Raw genomic sequence first — 22456 nt, forward strand, 5'->3', positions numbered from 1 at the left:
TTTATTTTACACTAGCAATTATAATTTTATTACAATAAAGGTTACCTACAATATTTAAGAAAACCAAAGATGCAGACGTTCAATCATTAAGAACACAGTGTTCCAGTGTCATTACAATGAACAATTATTTAAAATAGGAAACAAATTACAAACTAATGATAACCCTGGTCCATTATTCACTAGATATCATCATATATTATTTCCTCACCGTGAAAACTTTGTTCTGCAGCATAAATTTTACAATTCATTTGTCCTGGGCCTCCCTCTCAAATCAATTTTTTAAGGCCCCATAACACTAATTATAAATTATAAAGCTATTATAATTACAAAGCTGGTATGTGCTTATGGACCCATCATAAGTCTTTCATATTTTAATTTGTTGCGACCTCATCTCATTTCATAAAAACTAGCTTGTAGAATGATAAAAATGTTTAGCTATTGTAAAATATTTCTAGTATACTTTAAATTATTTTCCTAAAACTTGGGATGAAAACCTGCTTTCTTCAGCTGTATTCACCAATCAGGTTTAAAATTTCTTTAAATACACTTGAAGTTTCCCCTCAAGGCTACTTCTGACTTCACTTAAATAATAATAATACTAAAAAATACCCCAAACACAACCAAAATAGAATATTTTCTAAGGATTAGCATATCAAATGAAAGAAGTTAGTACACAGATTTAACAAAACAAATGAACAAAATCCAAACCCAAAAGAAATAACATATCAATTTCAAATCAATGTTAGCTGTGAAAAGGATAAAGCTTTTCTGTTATAGTAAGATGATTTAGCTCTTTTCACATATTCATGCAGTTAATAATTATTTTCCTTTTTTATCCTGTATATTTGAAAACCATACATGAATAAGTACTTTGTATTTTGGGTTTAGTACTTATATTTTCAATTTCCATTTGTTGTGGAAGCAGTGGCAGGTTTAGCCTTGCTTGTAGACTTACTTTGGCTGATCATAACACAGGATTCCATATGGAAATTGTTCAGAAGATGTAGGAGATGTTACCTGCTCTGTCCTTACTGCAATTTAGGTTGTCACAGTGTAATTCACTCATGTAGCTTTTATTTAACAGGTTTTGGACAAGCAAAGAGGATAAAAGGGACTGACACTGTGTCCCATTATTGAATGTGGAAGTTTATGTAAGATTAGGTAACTATGCTATTTCAGCTCCATCTTTGGAGATTGAAAACAAAATAATTACAATGTGTGCAAAGCATTTTCTATTTAAGAGAGTAGCAAATATTTGTTAAAAATACTTTCTGGAAATCCTGTCACACGTGTGGTCATTACCTTATTGTCTTTAAGCAAGTAAGCTGCAATCCTGACGGTGCATGGACTGACCTCCCATTTGGATATTTTCATTCCTGCACAGCTCTTCTTTTGTTATGTTCTCTGGTCCATTTTCAAATATTTACTTGCAAGTTTGCAGGTAAAGAAATGTCATTTGAGTCAGTTACAGAGTATTGCACGTTGGATAAGGAATAAACCCTTGGGTCAAAACCACTGCACTGCAGCAGATAATTAACCTAAGCCTGTGAGGGAACTTCATCAGCTAAATCAAAGGGCTTGTGACCTTGGAACAAAGGTTACCAGGCTGTGCACAGGGAAATATTTCCTGATGGACAATGCACAGCTTCTCACAGCTTCTCCTTATTTCCAGTTGCCAAACTCCACTGAGGAAATTCTTAAATGCATCATTGTCCACTATTAGACACACATACACTGTGTAAAGAAATGTAAATATATACTATAGCTAAATATTTTATTTAACATTTGTACACATAACTATAGTATTTTATGCATTTGATGTAGAGTCTCACATATATGCAACCACAGTATTGGAGTTGAAGTTGTAGGCAATTAATTGAATTTGGATAAAAAATGGTAGCCAGGGGAGAGGTAGAAAACAAAAGTTCTTTAATATTGATTCTGCATTAAATTGCAGCCTGCAGTATGAATTGATAAATAAATAGGGAGCCCAGGATGATCAGGTTTTCACAGTGTGCCTTGAGCATCTGATTTTCTACCAACTGTTTGGTAAAGTGATTATGTATTTCTCCAAGCTACAAATCAGTTGGTCTTTCCAGCTATACACAACAGGGTCTTGTCTTTATTGGAAGTCTTGGAAAATTGGTTAATTAAGTCAGTACTAAAGCAAAATTCTGTGGAATCAAATTGTGACAAGGTATCACCTTGGCTGTGTCTTTCAGAAAACATACCTGAAAAGTATTTGTCTGAGGTATCTGCTTCTGAACAGCCATTGCTTTTGCCTTTTAAAGAATGGGATGGGACTAATCATCTTCTTCCTATGGTAAGTTAATGTCAATCAGAGAGTAACTATAAATTATTTATTTTTACTATCACAGCTGTTACTTGTCTTCAGTCACTTCAGGGAGTGGAGACACTCTTTTACACTTTAAAAGAATTTTAGGTATTTTACATCAGGTAATTGAACCCTTCTCTTGCATTATGTTCTCTAAATCTGGCCTTCAAAAAACCCCACATTTTTTATACTGTGTGTGACATGAGATACAGTTTTTATATATCTATGTGATTTTATGATTTGTCAAATATGCTTGCTTGCCCCAAACATTTACCATATGTATTTACATGTAAACACTGTATCTGTAATATCTTACAACGCTGAGTCCTTTTTTTCAGGATAAATGTTGTAGATACCTCCTGTTTAGCCTAATGGTCACCATGTTTCTTCTGTTCTAGTGCTTATGTACCAAAGACAGAAGCCAGTCACTGCAAGTGGGCAGAAGTTCTGGAAGATTTGGAAAGGATCAAGACATCCAAAGTAAGTTCATAAAACAGTCAGCATTTCATATAATCTTAGAAGAAGACTTAATAAAATATTCAGCACTGCACTCAGCTAAGTAATGTTAGTGAGAGGGAGAGGGATGGTGTTTGTTAGCTAATGTTTGTAATTCCAACTCTTGTTTTCTTGTAGGATATTGATGTCAGTTTATACACTGCAAATGCAGATGAGGATGTAAGTAAACTTCACATATGACCACAACTAATGTTCAATGTGGTGGCTTCATAGCCTTACTAGAAATTATCCCCTAAAGTAGACTTGTTCTAATTGAATAAAGGTATCTAAAATCAAATAATTTGCCTTGGAATAAATAATTCTTCTAATCAATGTGCTTATGATAAATTATGGAAGCAGGTATTAATTATCCTTATTTAGTCATCTACTACTAAAATTAATCAATTGAAAGGGATGATCAAGGTCATGTTGGGTGGGGCTTTGAGCATCCTGGCCTACAGAAAGGAGTCCCTGTGCATAGCAGAGAGGCTGCAAGTACAGGATCTTTAAGATCCCTTCCAAACCAAACTATTCTGTGATTGTGTGATTCAAAATAATTTTTTCAAGGCAAACAATGCTAAAATAATTCTGGGATTAATTTCTCATTTTTCATTTCATTTTTCATTTAAGGGAGCATTACCTCCTTCCTCTACTCTCTTACCCATTCTGAATTCAGGTCTCTGAGTTAAAGTGTTAAAACTATTAAGAATAATATTAAATAATTCCACTATGTTTAGTTATATGTCAGGTTCCTATCCTAATTAATTATTTTCCTATGTTCTTCACTAAGACACTATGTTTCACCCCATCTTAGCAAACTGCTTGGTCTTTTTGTTCTTAGCTCTCACAGCCCATCTTTGCAGATATTCAAATGTATTTGAATAGTAAAAAAGATGCCCAGTAAATAAAAATCAGCCTCTTTTTGGCTGATTTTATCTTAGATTACAACTCACTTATATCATACCTGTGTTTAAATTATATAATAGATTATGTCCTACATTTGCTTATTTCTTTTTAATCATAAAACTATTGCAACTTTTTTTTTTTTTCAGGAAGAATGCCAAGAACTTGTAATGAGGTGTTTTTTCTTAGAGACACAGGTGATAATTCAAGAATGTCGTATCAAAAATTGTAGCAAAACACAGGATGTGTGGAACATATGGAAAAATGGAAATGAAAGCTTGGAAAAAAATAAGGTAAGCAACACCAATGGTGCATGGAAAAAAGGCAAATTAAAAGTATTACTTCTGTAGCAGAAATACTTCTTTGTTACATAAACGGTGGGATGAAAACTAACGAGATTCCAGTAACCTGTACTTGTAGTAATGAAAAATCAGTGGTATTTAGAAAAACACATTTAGAATTCCCATCAAAGCAAATACTTTTCTGCATGCATATGTATTTCAGGATGTTTGAATGTGTGTGTATAAATGACAGTTTGCAGCTTCAGTACCTGCAGTCAGATAAGTGAGACACGTGCAGAAAAGTGTCTTAACTTGCAGAGGGACAATCATTTGGATCTTTCACTGAAGTGATGTACCTCTCAAAGACAGTCCTATTCAAAAAGCCAGGAACTGCACACACCATGGAAGCCTCCACTTATATATTCCATAGCCATTACCTGCAGTGGAATTAGTCCCCAAAACAGGGCAAAAAAAGCTTATTCTCTATCAGAATGAATGGATCAGTATCCTGCTTTACTATTGCGTTTTTTTTTTCAGTTGACTTCCACAAAATCAGAAAAATGCAAAGAATGTGAAGAATACGAAGAAAAAAATTTTACAGAATTTGTACAAAATTTTGAAAAGGTTATACAAAGGGATTGCAAACACTGACCAAAAGACATAAGCTGGGAAACAAGATTCTTACATGAACTCTCTCAGATAAATTAGATAAATAAAACAGAAAAAAAATTACAATCCTCTTGGCTATCTCTTAATATATCTGTTTCCATTGTGGTTTTCAGGTAAGACCAATTACTTCTTCTACCCAAGAACTCAAAGTCAAAAATTAGAATATTTATGTGAAGACTCTGCTTTGCCTTTTCCCCCTTTTGTACAATGCTAGCATAAGGGCATATCTCCAGTCTTCTCACAGAAGGTAAACTGGTGCTTGGTTCTTTTAGCCAACAACATGTCCTGTTCCTTCATTTGTTACCTCTAACATGACTCAATTCCTTACTATAATGACTACAACTTCTTTATTGATTGCCAAAGATTTCAACTGAGATGTCAACCAAAGCAGTGTTAATTTAACTCTCTGAATAAAGGAGCTGACCAAGTCTCTTGCAGTCTTTAAAAAAAAAAATCTATGAATTAGGTAGGGATTCACTTGCCTGTGAAGTAGGGTTTGTAACTTTAGTCTCCTTTTGGGGAAGAACTTTGAAGACACGAATCACTTTTGATCAATTATTGGAAATCATAACTATATTTCTAAGACTCAATGTAGCCACCTGTCCTCTGGTATTTCTGTAATGTTGTCCAGTCTCCTTTGGGCTCGTTCTAAACTAACTGCTTTCCTCATGACTCATATTCATGTCATGCCGGCTGCCATCCATAATAAGGAATTCTTTTCTCCAGGCACCTCCATTTCTCTGTCTTCAGCTGATAAATGGCTGAGTCATTCAGCTCTCCACTTACTGGGAAGGAAGTTTCAATCTCATTATGGCTACAAACACACTGCCTGCTTCTCTTTTATTGTTGGGATGCTCCCAACAGTCAGTCTTTAGCACTCTGAGGAGATGAATCTCCAGTAAACTGCAAGAGGAAGAACATAAATGTGAGCATGTGGGATGTCATCTTCCAGGGGACTCGTAAACAAACAGGTTGGTAAATTCATAAGCACATTGATATCAGCATTAATCACTGGAAGAAATATCACAAAAAAGAAATAAATTGTTTTCCACCATAAAACATCAAAACCAGAAGTGTTTATTACATAGTTTGCATGAAATAAAATGGTCCTAAATTTTAAATTTTTCCTTAATTCAGTGATATGCACTGAATATGATTTTTCCTTACCTAATGTAATGTGCACAGGAAAGGTAACACCAAGTTACAACTTTGGTCTCTAGTCAAAGAGGTAAAGGGACTTTCCTTATTTCTGGCTTTGAGAGGGAAGCAGTATAGTGAGTATGGGGGAAAGAGAAATTTAAAATATACTTATGTCATTGGAATGCAACACAAACAACTATAACATTAATTGAAACACTGTACCTGTGCCACAGATAAAACTGAGAAATCATTATTTTTAAAAGTTGCCTTTCCCATGTCTTTTAAGAGTCATATATATCCTACAGTTCAAAATATATTTAAAAAAATCTACCTGGAAATCTATAGTCTTGCAGTAATGCAGGACATATCAGTAATCCCAGTTTGAGGGTCTTTTGAGCCATTAGTTTCCCAATGAGTGAAAATTTTCTCCATGGAGAAAAGAAAAAACCTAATATTTCTTATGATTGATAGAATCTTCTATTTTTCAATGGAGTACTGAGAAGCCAAACCTTAGTTTTGGTCAATCTTAAGCCACTCAGATGAGTTTATTCAGTAGCACATGGAACTTCCCAATCCTCTGAGGCAGTGATACTGAATAGCAGGTATTAATCATAATCCATTATGACAACTGGGAATTTCTTCTCCTCATTAACCTTAATTGTAGATTTTTACATGCTGTTTTCGAAGAATCTTCTTTTTTTTTTTTAGTTGAAGATATCAAATGAGAGATTATGTTTCTTTTGGTTTCCTTGGCAACTAATTCAAAGAAGATTAGATCATTATGAATAATTCCTTTAACTTTTTTTCTGTAACAAGCTTCCTGCTTTCATGAACCAATTGACATTTTAAAGTTTTGCCTGAAGTCTTCAGACAACATTTGTCCCTCTTACACTTCCTACTGCAGACCAGTGACCTGGCTTTATTCTACCCCAGACAAGCTTCCCAGCAGTAGGTGTCAGTCACTTGGATAAGTTAACTTAACCAAAATCCCTCAGCTGTACTGCAGTTTTATTGCATCACATAAATCCTTTTTAGGACTTCATCCTCCAGTATTTTATACCTCTAATAAATTATGAAGATTTACTTGGGACAACTTAGACAAAAATAATTGAATTTCTGAAATTGTTTGTGAGTTTTAAGTTCTCCAGCTATAACAGATAAGATGCAGATGTTAAGCATTGGCTTAAAGACTAAAGGTTTTTTTTTTTTGTCAGTTTTATGTCCCCTTTTTTTCCTATAATGCCCTTCTGAGAGCACATATAATTCTGTATAGTCTGTGACTTATTTCAGCATTGGTGAAGGAATCTCAAGCAGAAAAACTTCCACGAAGCAGGCATCAATTGTGTCAGAGTTGGGACAGATATGTGCTTGTGTAGGGTGTCAGTTATCTGTGACTGACAGTAAGCCAAGCCATGGAAATGATTCCTTGTCCTCCTCAATGCAAAGGAAAAGCACCATCACCAGCAGCCAGTGGCTCTTTGGAAACATTTCTTGAGAAGCCGTAATTTCTGTCTCTGTGCAGTGGAGCTCCTGGGTGCTGCATAGGGTGGTGATAGCTGTGAGACTATCTTGGAACGTGGTGGTTAAATAGATAATTTTTTTTCTAGGAAAGCTGCCTTAAAATGAAAAATTCAAAGTTGTGTTCTCTGGACTTTATCAAAGACCTCTATGCTTATACAAACAACAAGAAAGGGTGGGGAGGTGAACAGGCACAGCACCGGCACACTTTGGGCTTGGCCACATGAATTTATGAGTCTGCATTTAGTCCCAGAAAGTAAGGAGCAATTTTAAGCTGCATTGACAAAAAGAGACAGGACAAAAATTACAGCATTGCTGACAGATAGATGCTATAAGGAATCACAAGGAAAGGATGAAGGCATAGAAAGCATTCTTTTTCCCTCTGGTCCTTAAAGTTATTCCAACCACTAAATATTAAAGTTGACAATGTTTGGAATGTAACATTCCAAAGAATATGGATATATTCTTTGGAATATATGTGTGGCTCCTCTCACTAAGCTTTTACCTGCATCTTCCAAGCCTGCACACTACACCCAACTCAAGGAGTACTGTATGTGGAAACCAGAGCATCCTTTTTCCCTGAGCAGCTGTAAGTAGCATTTCAAGTGCAAACCAGCTCAGCAATGGTAATCTCTAACACCTGAAGTACTCTAATCACAAGAATCATCCAGACCCTGGGAAACTGAGGAAGAATAACATACAGCTGTTTCCTTAGCTGCACATCATTACCATGAATGTTGAGACTAACAAATCTCGAGGTTCTGAGAAGAAGGGAGTAAAAATTAGGTAACATATTCACTGTTTACAATGTCAACCCATTTGGTTTATTAATGACAGAAAACAAGATCTGCCTTTACTCTTCCTACTTTCTTGTTTCATGATAAAAAGCATTGCATGTGCTTCCTTTACAGCCCCTTTCTCTTTAAGGGAGTTACACTGCACAATACTTAGGACACGGGGACATATGTTGTGACTTGTAACTTGAACACTGCAGCTGGACAACGTTTCTGCAAAGAAAAGGTGTTTATTTCAAACAATATTCACTCACAGTTTTTGCTGCAACAAAAGTATTTCAAGAGAGCTGAGAAATGTAATCATACTTAAGATCATTATTGGCTGTTTTCTGGTTTGTAAGCAGAGCTGCAAATTATTTTTTTTACTTGAAAATATTTTCTACCAGAAATTAATTGCATCCTCAGAAACATTGTCTGAAGCAACTTCTTAAGCTGCTGCTTTATTTTTAGTCTACGGATGTTATTGTAAAAAATATTTGTAAATAATCACATAGTGAAGTAGTTTGCATTTTTTGCAATTCCTAGGAAAATACCTCGTGGCATATTAGCACACAAAAAGAGTATATAGATTACATTCTCAAACTTCCTCAGGACTTGAGGGAAATTTACAGTGGTTTTTATTCTGGACTCCAAAAAGGATTATTGGAATTTCCAACTCACACTATTGTCAAACAAACAAAAAAAATGGCAACTTAGAGTAAGTCCAGAGAAATTGGCTCAACAGTAAAAAACTTGGCTATATCTAAAGAATTTAGAATTAAGAATTTTCCATTCCTTATGTAAATGTAAGACTCAATCTCTTTCAATACAAGTGTTTCTTGTATTTTTTTCCAAGATGACTCAAATACTACCTGATATGTACCTTTGGCAATACTTCTACAATGAGTGGTACAAACTCATTTTTGTTTTGCAAATAGAAAACCCACCTTGTGTTGAAATTTCTTGTGTTTTTCATTGATAAAAGAGTTGAAAGTGTTTTTTATTAAAATCAGGAATTTGGGTTGTCCAAAATAATACAAATGCTTTTAGAATCAAAAGAGATTTAACTCATTTTTTTACTCCATATAAAAATACTCAAAAGTTTCTCAGAATATATTCTAACAGGGAACATTACTGTAAAACATAAGTCTGAATTTTTAGAATTTTAGCCTTTCAACAGTTAGAAATTCAATACATTTCTGGGAAGAAGCACTACAACACCCTTGCTGAGGGTAGAGACTCAAATAAAGAATAACAAGAATTTTTTTTTTTTAATGATAAGGAAAATAGAGTATTTGAACATTATTCAGATGACTATAATTTAATTTTTATTTTGCATATTATTAATTTTTTTGTCTTATCACCTTCCTCATAGTGTCCCTTCCAGCATTTCTTTGACACAGGCATTAGGCTTTTAAAGAAATCTCTTAAAGGATTTGGTTACACTTTCAGGGTTAGGTCATGCTTCCAGGATACAGCCTTTCACCTGGGCTGTGAGAATGGCAGTATCCTTAGAACAAGGAAGTTGTGGAGCAATGAGGTGATAATTCCTTGGCATGAGAAGCAGAATTTAGAGAAGTCTGTGCATCACCAACCTTCTGCTGTGGACAGCTGTCAATGCTTATTGTTTAGATGCCTTCTTTTTAGGAATTTGAAAGAATTTTATGAAAGCAAAAAGAAAGAAAATGAGAAAGATAACTGAGATGAGTCACTGGTAGCAACATCTATGTGTAAGGGTTACATTTCAGACTGAGATACAACTTTAAACTAAAAGGATGTTCCCATACAGCAAAGTGGTAAACCTCCTCATGGCCAGCCTCTTGATCCCAGGCTCAAAAGAAGGGACAACTAATACTTTCTCTAATTAAATTAGTTCATTTTTCCATGCTATTTAATCTCAAAGATATTTATAAGGGTCAAAATTAGTCATCTTCTTTCTACACCTGCTGACATAAATATGTAATTTCTCTACTTACCCTACCAGTCCTTCTTTAAACATAGGATTGCTGAGGTGTAACATATCCAGTATTAAATGGCAGAAAGCAGATAATGCACGTACTACATGCTCTTGCCAGCTGTGAACTGTGATCAAACAACAAAGAACCCCTGAGCATCTCTTATCCTCTGCTACTGAAAATATCTAACCAGCTCTCCAGCCACTGACCTGTCTTGCAGGCAAACACTTCTGGAAGTCCTGCAGCTGTGGAGGGGAGTGAGTGAAAAGATGGGGATGAGTTTGGTGCAGAGGTCAACCCATGGTACCCATTCTGTGCACTACAAGTACAGAGCTGTTGTCCTTTGGTGCCTGAGCTCAGAGGCACGCAAATTGCAGAGATTCCTAACCCCACTTCACTGCATAAAAATAACCTCTCAATTTATTATTCCATCCTCAGCATGTACTACTCAGCATATTCAATGCACTAAACACATTTTGGAGTTAATGTGAATTAAAGATTAACTGTGACAAACTGAACTTTTCAACCAAGTATCCAAAGGGAAAATACCAACTAAGCAATGCCGCAGTTCCATGCAGACAAAGCATGTGTTCAAGTAACAGCTTTCCAAATCACATGGCCAGGAGTAATTTGTAAGCTTTGCAATCAGGTTAACAAACTGGATATGGATTCTCCTGTGCTCCCATTTCTGTGTCTGTGTGGTTCCAGAGAGGGTCTTATCAAGGCCAGGGTTAATGAAAAAATGTGTGCAGTCCTTTCCTCCCTGCAGAGCCATTACACTGCCACAGCATTAAAAAAAAATGTGTTTTAACTGTGAATGTCTTCTGACCACCAAGAGGAAACCTACTCTGTAAGATTATTCTGAGCTCTCAAGAGCATTGGAGGCTTAAGCTGAACATTAGTGTTTAGTTTTTCACTAGAACAGTTAAAAACCACCAGATGGAATATCTTGGCCGCGTTCTGGCCCTTCACATGTTGGACAATTTCCCAAATAACTTTAAGAAATTAAAGGGGATAGGTCACAGTAATAATTTCAGTAAATAGAACCAGATAAGTCTAGTTCAGTGAACTTTGTAACATCTTCTTTTAAGTGTTGAAGTGACACCAAGTTTATTTAAAAAACCTTCTTGAAACACATGCAATTGTGCAACTTCTTTCATGGAAAAGACAGCAGATGATAAACTATAACCATTAGCTTAAATCATAACAGTATCTCTCTTTAAACCTTAGACATAAGGTTTATTATTTTCCATAATACACTTACTAGAGTATCTGTATAAGAAAGGAAAAAAAGAAAAAAAAAGAAAGGAAAAAAAGTAGCACTAACAAAACCAGAAACCAAAAAGAAGGCATGACTGGGCTGCTGATCTAGCAACAGGATGAAGGAATGCATAATAAAATTCTCTCTTTCAAGAACATTTTTCTAGTAAGCTTGTAAAGTAGGCAGCTCATGAGTGCCTGGGTGATTTGGAGGGACTTACATTGTTGGGCATAAATGGACAATTTCTACAAAGGGATCCAAATTATACCTGAACTGACAGCTGTAAATGAAAGACTGAAAATAACCCTTGTGTTTTCAGTGCTCATACACTTCGTCCTTTCCTACTATTTCATTTTTAGCATATGATTATATATGTCATGGTGGGTCATGAACACCCAAAAGTGTTTGTAGTGCTGTACTTAGTAGGAGGAGTAACTTAAGAAATTCCATTACTAGACTGGATTTTTGCAGGATCAAAGTTCTTACGAAAAGTCATTTAAGATAATAAAAAATCTTTATATTTATATTTCTCTAGCAAATTTCAATTAAATTTAATAAAAATATATATGAGATGGGTTTTTTTCAGTTGTAATGGGCAGGTGACATAGTTGCAACAGTTTTTAGCAACATGCAAATCTTATAGTTCTGCAGTGTAAGTAAGGCACAGTCCTGAATCTCTCTTTTTTTAAAAAACTTTTTATTGTCTATAGAGAAGCATATAAAGATACAGTCTATCTATTAAAGTATGCAAAGGAATTGGTTAACGGCCAGGAGATTGCACAGGGAAGATTTACACTGTCACTAAAGAATTTGGAAATGCCATGAAACATTTTTCTGTTAGTGTCCAAGCATAACACTTGTCTTGGAATCCATTTAGGTCTTCATAAGCTCTGGTTTGGAAATCACCAGATGATTGAGATTGAAGGGATTTCTAAAGATCATCTGCTAAAACCAGCTCTGGCCAAGCAGAGTCATCTACACGAGGCTGGCAACAACCACATCCAGTTGGCTTTTGAATAACAGTTTTCTTTAACTGTAGAATAACTGATAATAATAATTAGAGCTGCTTATGAATGGTGTCATGGTTTTGTTCAGGAAATCAATCTCCTCATGAAGGACATAAAAGCAATTAGTTAGTTAGTGACACTAACTAACTAATTGCCCTGATTCCTATAGCATCCTGGAAACAGCATTCTGATTCATTGTGGTCTTTTAACTTAGCCCACTAAGAACATTATGCCAGTAGTATTTATGACAGTGGGATGTGTATAAATAAGATCTGGTTTCTCAGCCTTAAGAAATTATTTGAAAGACAATTTTTTTCATATTGTATTCTATGCATTTTTAACTACATTACACATCTGCTTGATGGTCAATGAAAGATGCAATAAAGAATTTGAGATTTTAACTATAACTCTTGGATTGATATTTTCATAAAATCCAGCAACATTTTAAATGTAAGGATAGATTAGAAGTTTTGCATTTAATTGCCTAGTGTACTCTTTTCAGATTCAGCCAAACCCCTGTGGCTCTCTTAGCTACTTAACAACACTATAGACAATTAAACAAAATGGAAAAGCACAGACAAAACAGCTCACTGTCAATTGAAACACAGCACAGAAATCAGACAGAATGACCTGTAGTTTCAATATGGTTAATTGCTGTATTGAAACAAACCAACAGCTGATACTTTATACCTGATAATGGAATATTTTACCTTGGTGTATGCTCTTCTAGCTAGGCACTGGTAAGAGTTTCCTTTCAGATCACACTTGACACTGCTCCCTTTTATCAAGTGTTTCCCTTTGAACTAGTAATTGAAAATAGTTGAGTGCATGTTATTATAGGATTACTTCCCAGTCACACTCTAATAGAAATATATTTATTGTTCAGCAAAGACTTGTTGAGCAAACAAGAAAAGCCCTTGCCCTTCACTAGTATTCTATTTATTGAAGTCTGATTTAAAGAATTTTGATGGAATGGGCATCTCCGTGAAGCATTATTTTTTCAAGATGCCTGTTAATACTGAACTTGTTCAGTAGTAAAGGTATGTCAGTTACTTTCAATAAGTAACACTAAAACCAAGATGCATTAAACACTGAAACCATGCACACTAAAACCAGGATGATTCCACACTATTGGACTACCTTATAGCACAGAAGACTAGAAGCTACATAGCTATGAAAACAAAATTGAATGTTGCTGTGTCAAAACAGAAAAAAGATTCATATTTTTCAGGGCTGGAATACATGGCATGGGGAACTGGGGGAGGGAAAAGGCTGGTAGAAGTTGAAAGAGTATTAAAGCTGGTTTAAGTAAGAAGGCCTGGGAGCAAGCTGTCTATGAAAAAAATGGAAGCTTAAGTCTTGTGTCTGAAAGATACTTTGAAAGGTATGGTGAGGAACAGGGATTTTTCATTTCCCCCCCTCCTCTATCCCGTCCTTTTTCTGTCACGTTTTCTTTCCACCTCATCCCATACCTCACAACCCATCCTAGAGAGAGTACTCCTCCCTCCTCCCCACTGCCAAAGGCACCTTAACATCCATCTTCTATTCCGTGCCCCTGATTAACCTGCTTTTCTTCTCAGCAGCTTCCCTAATAAAGGAAGGGCAAAGAGGAACTCCTGAAAATGTGAGTTGAAGACAAGACAGCACCAGAAGCAGAACCCAAAGATCTGTGGATCTCAGAGAATTAAGCTTTCTGACCTTTTCCTGGCAGAGCTGAGGCAGATGTGTTGGTGGGACAATATCGGCTTTGGATTTGGGCTGTTTATATGGGCTGCCATTCCCTTCCTCATCTTCACACAAGCAGCAGCAGACGGGGTAGGGATGAACTGTTCAGACCATGGCAATCAATCTCTGTCACCTCAGGCACAAGCTAAATGTGCAGTTTGCAGCACCTACAGGCTCATGTTGAAGAAAAGTATGACATGGCCTGGCTTGGGCAAGCTGTGTGTATATACAAGATGCTGTTTGCATCCTGCAATCCTGTTATCTGTCCTCATTTCAATTTGGCAGCAGCTGACTACTGAAGCAGTAGTGCTTGGAAATTTTAGAGCAGCTGTATCACATTTCAGGCCTTGAAGGCAAGTGTATATACAAGTGTTGTTATTTTTAGAATGCATTATCTTAGAGAGTTCACCTAGGACACATATTGACAGATGTCATACTCGTCAGGATTGCATAGAATTCCAGGTGAATCCAACCTGTCCCTCAGTTTCTGCTCTATCAGTCTTCCCATCTAAGGAATCAGCTGATCCACCCCAAACACAGGAAGATGTGTAGGTAAAACATGTTGGCTCCTAATTCTCTCAGACCTTGTTTCCCACCTGCTCAGATTTTGAGTCCAGCCCTCCTGTCTCTGGCACTTACAGCTCTGCTTCATAATCTGCCATTCCCCAGTCTGTCCAGGCAGAGTTTCAGGACAGGCAGAGAAAAATCTCATCAAATCTGAAGCAGGAGTTAATCAGGCATTAGCTTGAGAGGCCCTGGAAATTCTCAATATTCATCACTGAACATAACACTTCTCTGAAGGGGAAAAAAGACAGTGAGAAATAAGATATTATTTAAAAAATTTAAAAGTTTTGGGGGGGATAAAAGGGACAAAATTAGCAGTAATGACTCTACAGCACTTTGAATATTTAAAATGCAATATACTTCATGCATTTATGAGGTTGATTACAAAAATCACAAGAACAAGTAATGGGAATGTTGTGGGGAGACTAATCCTGAAACTTGGGAGTCAAATTCCAAATGCTTACAAATGTCTGAGCCTTGATTTCCACTGTCTGCTATGAATTGACCCAGCCCAGTACCAACAGGACTACTTGAACAAAGAAATATTCTCCTATTTAATAGTGATTACATATCATGTGCTGTAGTTCTTGCTGCTCTTACTTCTATAATTATGGAGACATATTCACGAATATTAAGATTCACAATTTGTGGTGATGATCTATTTTGAGCTAATAGGCTAAATTCAAACATAGCTGTGTCCAGGTTTCCACAATAGCCTTCTAAACTTCAATATTAGTAGAACTTGCTGTTCATTACCTGCAAATGCCCACAACTCGTTTAACCCACTTAAGTGATACAGATGTTAGACATTTCTCTCCTCTGTTCAAAGACTGTACTACCTGCCATGGAGCCACATAAATTATAAATCGTAGTTGATCTCTCAATGGTCTTAAATTCTACTTGTATCAGGAGACTCTCTTTCAGAATAAAGAATAGTGCTTCTTGCTGCTGTCAGTTCTGATATTATAGCTAAGAGTCTTGGTGGTGCTATTTTTTGAATTGTGACAGGCCTGAATATGAGAAGGAAATTCAATGGAATCATAATGATATTACTTATTTTGTATTGAGACAGCACTCAGAAGGCAAGAAAAAGTAGAGGCATTGCACAAAGACAACAAAGGCAGACAGTGACTGTCCTGAGGAGATTACAGTCTCAGTAAGATTTACAAAGAGTAGGGAGTAAATGACATCCAGTACTGTGATTCTCTTTTTGGGTTTACTGATAAATGACTGCATATCCGACCTAAATTATTTTATTTGACTAAAAATATTTCAAATCACTATCACAAAGGAATGAATTTTGATAATCCAACAAACCCTAAACTTCAAGCCTCAGTCAACATCTCATACTGAACCATTACTCTATCTTCTGGCTTACATTCAATGATGAATACCTGGGAGTTGTGCTTAAAACAACTTGTTTAATACTGTTACCCACCTTGCATACCTTCCATGTTTAGCAGACTAAAAGAACATGAAAAAGTTAATAGCCCATTTCAGGCATGCCTGTCCTAAAGAGACAAAATCAGGCCAAAAGGAACTCTGCTAGTCTTAACAATGCACATATATCTGTAAAAAGAACCTTTCCATCCCTTTTCTGTTACCCCTAGTATAATAAACAGCACTGCTAGTCCAATAAAGGCCATGTTTTTTCCTAAGTGCAAATAGAGAAAGGTCAGATATTTTTTTATACACAAAATTTCATCAATCTCCTGTGTAAAGGAAAATGGCTAATACTGCAGCCGCAGCCAGATTCCAATGCTGTTAAACTTCTTGAAGCTCACAATTACCCCAAGGAAATTTTTGTTTTTCCAGTTTCATGAATGTCTGTTTTCTTTATGAACAATAACCAAACAACAACATGAGCAGATGGGCCTGAGCATGTGACTTTATGGTCAGCAGCAACTTTGCCAATGCCCTTCGTGATCCCGGGAGGAATAAAACCAAAGCATACATGAACTTCTGTGCTTTTCACTCTTCACCTCTTGTATCTCCTTAAATGCTGGACAAATCAAAACCACTGATTTCCCTTAATGCCTAGGTCAGCATCTGTTATGATTTAATTAAAGGCTTGCTTTCTGAGGGGGTTTCTCTCTCTGATATCCTTCCACTCTGTCGTTTCTTGTCTCACTTCTTAAACTGAATAAAGTAGTAAGCTTCAGACTTTTAAAAATAAAATTTTCTATTAATTTCAGCATTATTAAATCAGATTTCATTTTCTACATGTCTTGGTTTATCTCAGATGGTCCAACTCCTTACTGAGGTGTGAGGTTTCTCCCTTTGACTTACCTGCTTCTGATACCTACACACAGCTTAGTCACATTTAAGGGTAATTAAAAATAGTCCAGTCTCATTCTGTGGCACTGAGCAGTTTGTGAAACGTGAAAACTTTCTAATTGGCACTATTTTATCTCTCAACTCAATTGCTGTCTTTATTTTAAAATATTTTTAACCATTTTACTGATATCATCATATCAAAGCATCAAAATCAAAAGAGTGATGAGGCTGTGAATAAGCTGCACTGCTTTGCTTTTCATGTACCCACAGCTGAATTCTTTAGAAGGTCCCACTTTCACAGTCAGGCTTAGCCTCTGCCCTCATTTATGCCATCAAACACAGCTGAGTCAAATTCAACACAAAATCTTTATTTTATCCCTTTTGAAAAAGCAACGTGTGAGAAAAATCAGAGGACTGTTTGAGTTATAACCTAAGATTTCTCATCAAGAGAAGCTGCATCAGGAAGCTTTATAGTCAAAGCAAAAATTAAACTACCAAAATATCTCATACACCTTTATGGAATGTTGTCACCTGAATCAAACCCCTACCATGATTTTCAACAGAATAATACTTTAAAAGAAAATAAAACAAAATATTTTAAACTGTAACAGAAAACCCACAACATCTCTCTACTCCATTGCCAAATGTTTTAATTAAGGTTTGTAGAACAAATTTGAAAAGGACAGTTTTGTAAAAAAAGGAATTGTTTTCTCTGGAAGTCCTATGAAATGATCTTGAACCAGATACCAATTTCTAGGGTTTGTTGATTCTTTTACTACGAGTGTTAGTTTTTCTCTGTCACTAAATAAAACAAATGGATGAAAGACTATGCTTTCTTAATAAATACTTTTCTGCAATCCAGAAAAAAACCCAAAAATGTTCTAAAATAACTTAATTCTTTTGTCATGCCATGGTCTGGGGGTTTTGTTAGTAGTTTATACAGAATATAGCTTTAGTATTCTATAAAGCATATGAATTGTGTGTGTCTGTGTGTAACTACATACATGTTATGATGTATATGAACCCACCCACATTATCACATACAGTAGTGTGGCTGTATATGTAATGCACATGGAATAGTGTGGATAGGAAAACATGTAAACCACTGCCATGTTTTGAAGTATTGGGAATTAAGCCTGTTCCTTACAGGAAAAAAGTCATAGATAAAATTCTATAATATGCAGAGACATGCAGAACTACATAAAAACTAAAACCCTTATTGCATTATGGCTCCTATATCTTTGAATGTTCCCAAATGTGAAGTCCTTGGGACACAGAAAACCCTCATAACACACCTAGAACATATCAAAAAAGGAATTGTAAAAATTAAATATCTGCTCAAAGTATAGTGTGCAGTCCACTACTAATCTGAGGATTCTTAAGTCACTGGACAGTGTGAAAGAGTTATTCTTATTAACCTTTACCCACTTAATCTAACAAAAAAGTTTTCTAATTACTGTAAATGTAGCTCTCTGACTCTTGCAGAGCTTAAGTTTAACCATGGCCCTATCCACCCAGACTTGGAAAATTGTATCATTAACCACCAGGTTTAGGCAGAGCCTCTTGATCATTCCAGCCTCTCCTGTCCCAGCCAGACTTTACCAGTAGGAACTGGTATCAATACTAACTCAGTCATAACAGCATCCTTAACCATATGAAAACCCCATCGGGAACCATATCCACACCTAACCAGACAGCCTATGTCAGGTCAGCTCAGAATTTAGCCCAGAAGTTACTTGTGGATATAAATTTACCTTTTTTTTTTTTTTTTCTTGGAGTAGTACTCTTATAGGGGTCATGCAAAACAGGCAAAAAATTTTCACATGAGATGTTCCTAATTATGAAAGTAAGAAAGCTCATATTTTATTCAGTTCTACATGTCAAATCCCTTTTATCCCTTGCCCTTTCTGCTGTGGAAAGAGGCAAAGTATTTTAAAGAGAAAAGCAGTGCTTTGAAAAAGTTGAAGGACCGCTAAAGTACCTTCTTGGGAATTATGCAATTATAGTTTATCACAGCAAAAAGAGATGATGATGAAAAATTAGGTCATTGGTCAATCAAGTGAAGAGGAAATACTGTAAATCAACCTAAATTTTTCTAAGGAGAGAAGCTAAAGAACGCAGTTACAGCAGGAGACAGAACTTCAAAAGTTGGTTTGGCCTGTTCTCTGAGCCCTTGGGATCACAAGGGGATGGGACAACAACAAAGTCTCATTTCCAGCACAGCTGTTGCTGCATTTTTTTTTTTCACTCCTGCAATATGACTCTGAGCAGAAGCTACTGCCATGCTTTGTCACAAAAAGAGCAGATAGGTCATTTCACATTTAAAACATGACTGCAGACAAAGAACTGTATGTGAATGCATCTTGATATCGCTTGATTTCTTCCAACATTTTTTCCAATAAACTGAGAAAGAACAAACTGAAGCTTCATAGACAAGTAGTCTCACTTAAAGAATTTTTCAAGCTGACATTTGAAACTTTAGATCTAGTCCAAATTTCCAAACAAAACTTATTTTGTCAAAAATATATTTAATGCTGTTATTTTTTGCCAAAAATATTTTTGAGAAAAAATTATCTTCTGGGTTGTTTTTAAAAACTTATTTACAATATTTCAATGTATGAAACCACACTATACAACTGCACTTCAAATGCTTTACAGGGAAACTTAAAGCACACATGTATGAGAACCATCCATCACTGGAATGTATTAAAATGAAATCAAGATTAGTATTGTGCAATTTTATTTAATTCAAAGCATGTTTGGTTGCTCAAATCATTAATGTAATGTAGTGGATCTGTTCTGATCTATTTCAATGAGCCTTACACTGGATCTCATATACTGTGGAATTATGAGATGTTTTAATTGCCCAAACGTAAAAAACCCTGAAAGAGTTTCATTTACTTCATTTGAAGGCTTAATTTTCTGCCATAGATAATTCAAAGCATAGCCTAATTTTAGTTGTTCTGTGACTGAATAGAAATTGTAATTTTGTAATTCATATATTCTATGCTTCATAAGTACAACCCTTGGCACATTTTCAAATTAATGGACTCGTTCTCATTGGTATTTATAAGATAAGAACAGACGTTTTTTGCACCGCATTTATATTCTATGGAGGCTGCTTACAAGTTTTTAAATAGCAAAAATAAGAACATTTTGTTTCCTAGTATTGTCCAAATTCCTCTGTGTCTGTAACAAATTATTTTCACTAATGACGTTTAAAAAAAACCCCTCCCAACACAAAAATCCCCACATCAACATGTGAGCAGGAGGGCCCTGATTTAGCTCTCATTCTCCCAGAAATGGTAGTCCCTCTTGTGATAATGGTATTTCCCTGCCTGCAGCTGCATATCAAGACATTGGTAGATCAAAAAAGTGAGTCGTAAACTACATTAACTGTGCATTTCCTCTCTTTTTTTTTTTAATTTAAACACATAGTGAGACACAGCCTTCCATCCCTAAGAAAATGGCAAGGAACATACGTACATTAGTAGAAAAAGGTTATTATTCATCTTGCATTCTTTTATGAGACAGTAATTGCTCCCCTGAGTTATTGCCAAATGCTGCTGGTAAACATTGGCTATTTCATCTCTGAAGTGTTCACAGACTTGCATCCACAGGCCTCTTTGACTGAGCTCCTGATCAAATTCTTCCACTGGATCCCTGCTAAAATGCAAGATTTGCCCCCACATCAGAGAGGGAAGTGAATGGCAAGCCCAGGTTTCTTTAGTTGTGTATCAGATCTCAGAGGAGAAGCAGTAACTCCCACAGGAGGGGCAGTTAAATTTTATTCAGAGGAAACAGTTTGCATGGACTACATGAGATCACTCAAAGGAAAGGGAGTCTTTGCAGCCTGATGTCAGCTTTAGAAACCTTGGACCAGAGAGGATCAAGAATCTGTCCAGCACACATAGAGCAGGAAATCTGTTTTCAGGCAGATGGCTAATATCACCCAAAGGTCTTTCTCCTCCAGTACTCATTAAAGTGCCTGTGCTCCCTGGGTATTGAGACAGCAGAACACAGCAACACAGGGTCCAGAGGACTCTCCATTTGTCTGCCAGGAACCGCAGTTCTTTATGCTCTGTCTTTAGGATCACAATATGTTCTGGGCTAAAGTTCTCAAACCCCCTGAGTCTTTTGACTCTTCCTTGCCCAGATGTTGGGAAGAATATCACATTACAGAGAAATCTGATGTTGAAGAGCAGATTGTCATAGATCATACATTGACTCTGCAAATCCTGCTTCTAACAAAGGCTGTGCTGATTCTGTACTGCCTTTCAAGTAGAAGAGTGACAGCATTCCAAAAATAACATAATTTCACCCTTCTGAATGAATGACAGAAACCCTCATTGAAACCAGATGCCTTAGATTAAGATAATCTAAATTATTTGTAGGCCATTTTTATCCTTTGCAGATTTCCAAGATAAAGAAAGTAGGACTGAGACCCACACAGCCTCAGACACTTTATCCTGCTTACACTGATTTCTGTGCCTCTGAGAATCTGGAGCTCCATCTCTTTTGACTGCCTTTAAAAATAAAATATTGATTTTATCTCACGAGGAAGGTAATGGATACGATTATTTATGTCCTTTAGGGATCTAGCACAACATTTTTGACTATAAAGTTCACTTAGTTCTGACATGTTTGAAAACACCGTCAATTTAAATTAGCTCTAATTTTCCTGGTTCTTTCACTGTTCAATATATTTTCCCATGAAGCTATTATTTTGGGGTGTGGATATTTTTTCTTCATTTTTCAACTGAGTTCTTGCCAATAGAAAAATATTACTTCCATTTGGTGAGAACCTTACGAGTCTATAGGCAGTAATGAAGACAAGGGTCACAATCTTATGCAACAATTTTATTTTTAAGAAAATATTTCTCCTGGAGTTGTCTTCTACAAATTAATACATATCAAATATGATTGCTGAGGGAAATAGTGAACATTTCTTGAATAACACCAGTTTCTTCTCATTTTTGTTTTACCCTTAAATGCAATGCCCTCTGACACTATTGGCTTTGAACGGTATTTCTGTAGTGTATGGTAGAAAAGTAATTTTATGATGAAAGTTTAAACTGACTTGTGAAAAAAACAAAAGACTATTTTCTTTAAATTGAAGGGGGTCTTTAAAACTGAAGGTTAGAAGGACATTGTGTTATGCTCCAGAATAATCTTAATAATCTTAATTCTTACCATTTTAGTGCAGATCTTGAGAACTTTACACTTTCCTCCCCATTCCCTCTTCTCAAAATTACTCCTTCCTATGCTTTATCTTCTACACTATGCATTTTCCCCACAAAATTCTGTCCCAGCATTTACTTCAAATTGATAAGCTTATTTTCAGAGCATAATTAATAAAATCACGGATGACAACTAATGGATCTCAGCAAGACATACTGTACCAAAACTGCCCATCAGAAACCTTATCTAATTTTCCAAATTACATTTTCCTTTACTTTCCATAAAAGTAAAAACCTTGATGCACTGAGGACATGAAAACTCCAGGATTTTCACTCCCAGAAAGAAGAATAGCCTATGTCCTGCTTAAATCAT

At 35.9% G+C, this 22456-nt stretch overlaps 1 protein-coding gene across 5 annotated transcripts in view; it reads left to right on the forward strand.

Annotated features, from left to right (window-relative positions):
* IL15 (interleukin 15) overlaps positions 1-17732 on the forward strand; it is a 43238-nt gene extending 25506 nt beyond the window's left edge. For 3 of the 5 annotated variants that reach the window (XM_064416572.1, XM_064416570.1, XM_064416568.1), the window contains 7 exons: positions 2223-2323; positions 2734-2815; positions 2969-3010; positions 3883-4026; positions 4552-4796; positions 5410-5654; positions 13921-17732. In XM_064416572.1, coding sequence (XP_064272642.1) covers positions 2223-2323; positions 2734-2815; positions 2969-3010; positions 3883-4026; positions 4552-4665 — 483 coding nt within the window. In that variant the 3' untranslated portion in view covers positions 4666-4796; positions 5410-5654; positions 13921-17732. Of the gene's footprint in view, positions 1-2222; positions 2324-2733; positions 2816-2968; positions 3011-3882; positions 4027-4551; positions 4797-5409; positions 5655-13917 lie in introns of all 5 variants that reach the window. The other 2 variants (XM_064416569.1, XM_064416573.1) reach the window with 2 other exon arrangements.
* Positions 17733-22456: the final 4724 nt, after the last annotated feature.

This window comes from Passer domesticus, chromosome 4 (assembly GCF_036417665.1).
Source record: "Passer domesticus isolate bPasDom1 chromosome 4, bPasDom1.hap1, whole genome shotgun sequence".
NCBI classification, from domain to species: Eukaryota; Metazoa; Chordata; class Aves; order Passeriformes; family Passeridae; genus Passer; species Passer domesticus.